Source organism: Mytilus trossulus, chromosome 11 (assembly GCF_036588685.1).
Source record: "Mytilus trossulus isolate FHL-02 chromosome 11, PNRI_Mtr1.1.1.hap1, whole genome shotgun sequence".
In the NCBI taxonomy this organism is placed as follows: Eukaryota; Metazoa; Mollusca; class Bivalvia; order Mytilida; family Mytilidae; genus Mytilus; species Mytilus trossulus.
This window is the reverse complement of record NC_086383.1, coordinates 2470355-2476447: the sequence shown is the minus strand read 5'-3', so window position 1 is coordinate 2476447 and position 6093 is coordinate 2470355. Positions and strand designations below refer to the sequence as shown.

The 6093-nt window shown below is 30.8% G+C and overlaps 1 protein-coding gene across 1 annotated transcript; it reads right to left on the bottom strand.

The window, feature by feature from the left end:
• Positions 1-3592: 3592 nt before the first annotated feature.
• On the bottom strand, positions 3593-4353 carry LOC134691563 (glutathione S-transferase P 10-like). The gene is made up of 2 exons (XM_063552128.1): positions 4216-4353; positions 3593-3891 (listed from the first exon to the last, which is right to left on the bottom strand). Exons 1-2 carry the CDS (start codon positions 4351-4353, stop codon positions 3718-3720), a joined length of 312 nt encoding a protein of 103 aa, XP_063408198.1. The 3' UTR covers positions 3593-3717.
• Positions 4354-6093: the final 1740 nt, after the last annotated feature.

Below are 6093 nucleotides of genomic sequence, written 5' to 3'. Positions count from 1 at the left end.
TGAAATCAGAATATTTCCAGAGTTGCAAATAAGAAATAGGTATTTTATATGACAAGATACTCTGCTTTGGTATTTTTAAAATTTCCTTTGTAAAGGAAACATAATAATTAAATCTAAATAAATGCTTGCATCCTACGGAAAGAAATGTTCATTAAAAGTAATCATTGTATTTCTACGTTAATTATTTCATTCTATTTTAGCATTTAGGTTTTATGAGTAATTGTTATTTTCATTTTTTTGTATTGTAATATATCCATAAAACGGAAAGTAAGATAAACTAATTAGATATTTAAATTTTGAACAATCGTGAATAAAAATACTTCTGTGTTTTTAATTCACAAAGCATGATTTTAAATCCTTGAAGCTCACAACAACCGTAATAATAATTTATAATAATCACAACAAAATTTAATTACAACCATAATGTTGATTATTTTATACTGTTTTAGTATGGATTGAGAAGTTTTTTGTTATGTTTTGTATAGTAATATAAGAACTCTGAGTGGAATGTTAGAATTTAAAAATAGATTCATTCAATAAATGAAATGTCCATCCGTAAATACTTGACGATTGTGTTGATTGATATTATATATATTCAAAAGAATTTAAATTAAATACTAACAGGAACGTTTGTTTATTATAAAATTTCAATTCATTTTGGTTAATTGTTTTAATAGATTAACCTTATAGCATCTACATATTTGTACTATGGTACGGTTTTGAAAATTGTCTTCATTGTGTTGACCTACTATTCTACACGTCTTGATTCATTCACATTATAGATCAGATTTCAAAAGCACACTATCAGTTTGCGTTCTCAAAAAATCTGGATAAAATATCAATGAATCCGTAGTTAAAACATTAAATGTAGGCTGTTTGACATCGAATTGAACTTTTAGACTAAGATATGTGATGACGCAAATGCGTTTTATTTTCCTGAGTATCTGTGAGATGCTTTTTATTTACTATTTCGTGCGCTAAAATACTGCTTGCATGCAATTCTATCAAATTCACTCGTGAAAGCATGTTTTCGTTTTTGTTATCTAAATTCAGTATACGGCAGAAAGAGCTTCAAATGTGACTTTCAAGCACGGTCATCATTAATAACGGTATTCTGACCTCGAGTTGGTTCTCTTTTGTTTCTTTTTTGAATCACTGTTCTATTATACACTTTGACCTTTTCGAAAAGTGTAGGATGGTCTACCCAATGAAAAGATTCCTTAACTTTGTGATGTATTTTGCCTTTTAACTTTTTTCATTCGAGCGTCACTGATGATTTTTTTTAGACGTTACTCTTGTCTGGCGTACATCATTTTCAATTCTGGTATCTTTTTATATCTACATACCTTTTTATATAAATTGGTTATTTATAAGTTATTGACGATTGTGTTGATTGATATTATATATATTCAAAAGAATTTAAATTAAATACTAACAGGAACGTTTGTTTATTATAAAATTTCAATTCATTTTGGTTAATTGTTTTAATAGATTAACCTTATAGCATCTACATATTTGTACTATGGTACGGTTTTGAAAATTGTCTTCATTGTGTTGACCAACTATTCTACACGTCTTGATTCATTCACATTATAGATCAGATTTCAAAAGCACACTATCAGTTTGCGTTCTCAAAAAATCTGGATAAAATATCAATGAATCCGTAGTTAAAACATTAAATGTAGGCTGTTTGACATCGAATTGAACTTTTAGACTAAGATATGTGATGACGCAAATGCGTTTTATTTTCCTGAGTATCTATGAGATGCTTTTTATTTACTATTTCGTGCGCTAAAATACTGCTTGCATGCAATTCTATCAAATTCACTCGTGAAAGCATGTTTTCGTTTTTGTTATCTAAATTCAGTATACGGCAGAAAGAGCTTCAAATGTGGCTTTCAAGCACGGTCATCATTAATAACGGTATTCTGACCTCGAGTTGGTTCTCTTTTGTTTCTTTTTTGAATCACTGTTCTATTATACACTTTGACCTTTTCGAAAAGTGTAGGATGGTCTACCCAATGAAAAGATTCCTTAACTTTGTGATGTATTTAGCCTTTTAACTTTTTTCATTCGAGCGTCACTGATGATTTTTTTTAGACGTTACTCTTGTCTGGCGTACATCATTTTAAATTCTGGTATCTTTTTATATCTACATACCTTTTTATATAAATTGGTTATTCATAAGAGGTCCCGATCAATTGCATGCCACAGGTTTCACCGCATACAATATCTACCATGAGTAAAGACAGCTTCAAGTACGAGTATAGAATATAAAGGCATTGATGTAGGAAACTAAATATAATGATAGATAAAATAAATGCATCCAGAATTCCAGATTATAATGCAAACTGAGTGCATAAATTTATATTGCGATAGGTTAGTGCAATTTGCATAAGTCATCGTGTTAGTAGAAATTAGGATTTGCCAAAGGGTTATATAATCGGTAATAAATAAAATAGTCGAGCTTTAAAATAAGTATTCAAATAGAAGTTGTTAATATACACTTTCAACTGGCTTCTTCTATTCACAGTCAATTATTTCAATTCAAAAGCAAACACAAATTCAGCAACAATCTTTTAACCCAGCAGTCAGCGGTCTAAGGTACATGTATTGCTTTCCTTTCTTTTTTTAAAAGAAAACAACTTGTTTTTGTTGTAGATCATATTCGTACTTCTACGTCGTTTGTGCTAGTTATTAATATTTCATTGTTTCGTTCAACATATCAGTTTTCTCGTTTGAATTGTTTTCATTTGCCACTGTCGGTGAATTATATATCTTGCTATGTAATATAGGTTGTGATCGGTGTTGAAGACCGTACAGTGACCTAAAGTAGTTCACTGCTATGCCATTTGGACTCTGGTGGATAGCTGTATCATTGACAATCATACAGAATCTTCTTATTTTTACATAGATTTGGGAATATTGTGTCATAAATCATGAGGTTAGTTTGAGCGGTTAAATTGTTTTCATTTTTTTCATTTCGGTGCATGGTATATCTGGGTTTGTTGGCTTTGTGATATTGGTTTTACGCATTACTTAAAGTATGAAAGGTGATCTATAATTGTGAACCTCTTTTGGTCGCAATTATATTTTTCTCGTTTGGATTGTTTTCATTATCTTTTGTTTGTAAGGCTGTATGGGTGTAGATCATTATTGAGGGTGGAAAGATGAATCATAGCTGTACGTTTGTTATTATTCACGTCATTTAGGTCCCTGATTAAACGCTGTCTCATTAGCGGTCATACTATATCTTTTCCATCCCAAACGTATTACAATGAAGGATTTGTTTGAAATTGCCTCGCATAATACATTAATTCTGAAAACTTGTGAATAAAAACGTCGCTGTTATATTTTAAACATTCAGCTCATATAAGCCAACGGAAGACAGACGAAGACAGTTCGATATCGTTCATGTGTTTGTGCACAATTTCTCATTACTTTAATTCATAATATCGATTCAATAAAACAGCTACGGCATTGTATATTTCATGTTTTTTTTATTTCCATAAATTTCAATTTGTTAACATTTCATTAACTATCAATGTAAACAGTGTCATATTTAAAAAAAGTTTAAAAGAACGTACTTAATCTATTGAATAAAACGTATGGTACAGGCCCCCTGCAATTTGTTCGCATAAATCAGTCGTTTTTTTCTGAACTATATAAATGTTTAAATATACACATATCAAATGAAGATGATGAGTGACGCTTCAGTTACAGGTCAGATGGCAGTCGCTTCTCTAAATAACTTTTAATTTTAGGCAATTTCTGTACGTTTTCGTAAAACGTTTTGATATCTGCAAAGTCTTTGTATAAATCTGCTCCCATAACTTTACTTCCCGTTATTTTATCAAGCATGTCAAAGAAAGCAACGTCTGCAAGTGAAAGCTAAAAAGATAAAAACAAAAAGAGAATTATATCATTTTCCTTAACCATATTTTGTGATCGATTTTTCTAAAACTTTGCATTAATGCTAAGTCAGTAGATCAAAGTGTTCATTGTTTTTCTCAATAAAGAAAAACAAACAATATGTGCAATGTAAATCTATATCTGTGTAATTGAATATCCCCACACTTTGTCACGAAACCCGGGTGATTTAAAGTTATCTTAGATACACATTCCCCGTTTGCATTCTCTATTTTACTATCTTGTTAATATCAATATTTACGTAATATTTCTTGATATTCCCCAATAAAAGGTCATCAATGTTACCTTAGATCCTACAAGATGTTCACCACCATTTTCTTTCAATAACTTGGACATGAAAGCAAAATATTTTGGTAAAACTTCTGAAGTCAATATTTTACCATAATCTGCCTGAAAAAGAATTATCAAATCCGCTTCATTCATAATTGAGATAAAAGATAAATACATTACTCAATTAGTAACCGAAGAATGTCTGCTTTTACTAAATATATACAAATGTTGCTTCCAGTTTCATGAATGGTAGGGGTGTGGTCGTTACACAAAGTCTCGTAAGTGCATATTGTCCTTCAGTATTCTACACAGATTTTTTTTTGATTGGAAAAATGAAAACACTGGTTATGATTATCAACAGTCGTTTCTATACAATGTATTACTGCGTCTGTAAATGTACATTTCATTTTCTTCTTGTCCTGATATGCACGAAATGCTTGCCACTGTTCGGCTGGAATTTTTACATCTTTCTTTAATTATTAATAGTTTGTAGCAATTCATAATTCCTCGAAAATACTTTTTCATGTAATCTCTATTATTGACTGTTTAAATGTTATCTTTTGAATTATATTTTCACAAGTATCTTGTTAACGTATGTGACGATAAAAAACTTCATATTAATATAAAAACTTACCTTTTTGGCTTCATCTGGTTCAAAAAACACTTTTATGAGTTCTGTGAACAAGTCATTGTAGGTCTCAAAGATGACGTCACACTTGGAACTTTCCATGTTATTGGTACCATACAATCCTATCATAAATGATCAATATCTATAGAATTTGAAATGGTTGCATAAACAAAATGTATGTGATAATGATACATGCACAAACTTCTAATGCAATAAAGTGTAAATACAAAGCTGGTAGATACTATACACTTTGTAGTGATTTTTTATATCTATTCTATAAATTCAATCTGAAATACATCTGTTCAACGGCACTTTGTTTTTGTCTTTCTGGAGAACATGAGGTCACCCCCAGTTATTGGTGGGATTCGTGTTTCTTAGTCTTAAGTTATCTATGTTATGTCATGTGAACGTACTATTATTTGTCTATTTGACCTTTTCATTTTTAGCCATGTGTCAGTTTATTTTCGATCCATGAGTTTGACTCTTCCTCTCGTATTTTGGTCCCCTCTATCAGCCATTGTTGGAATGGGTTTGGAATGTTCCAATCATCACGCGGATGGCTGTTTAACGTCAATTGATACACTATATTGCACATTTTTGGCGAGAACATGATATGAATTGATTATATGAATAGAAAACCAGCTTTTTACTAGACCGACACGTTGAGTCAAATTGTCAGCGTGCTATTCAACAAGGTAACAATCCCCACAAGTACATATTCCCCTGCCAACATACATCGTTCTTCCTCTGAACACCAGTCGTTAATCTTACTGTTAAAAGTCTCATGTTATATAGAAAAGCAACAAATACCAATGTATAATTGTATGGTATTATAAATCAGGTTCAAAAACGTTTTGTGACTTTCGTCATCAGTATATCTTAGACCTATTTGACCGCTTCGAAGATGTTCTTTTATCTTGAAGAGATTTATCTTAGTTTAACTACTTGGGAAATTCGTGCAATGTATTCAAATCTAAAACGTCAGTATAAAGCTACGATAGTAATTCTGATCACATGGTTTATCGAAATATAAGGTCAGAAAGTCTAAGGAACAAATCGCATTCCATAACTATAGATATAAGATTTTTTTATCTATCTTGATAAGTTGTGGATGTAAAGTTCAAGGCCAACTTTCCATGAAGGTATTACACGTGTTGACTTGTAGAATCAATGTTCAAAAGTTAATTATACCTAACTAATTGGTAAATTTAGGAGTAATCATGATGTAGATGTACATATTCGTAACTACTTTCCAATATTTGTAC

Excerpts from the sequence above, each read along its gene's own strand:
- LOC134691563 (XM_063552128.1), bottom strand. The coding sequence starts at position 4,353 with ATGAATGAAGCGGATTTGATAATTCTTTTTCAGGCAGATTATGGTAAA. Across the intron at positions 3,892-4,215 it reads AACATCTTGTAGGATCTAAG|CTTTCACTTGCAGACGTTGC; the intron begins GTAACATTGATG and ends TTATCTTTTTAG.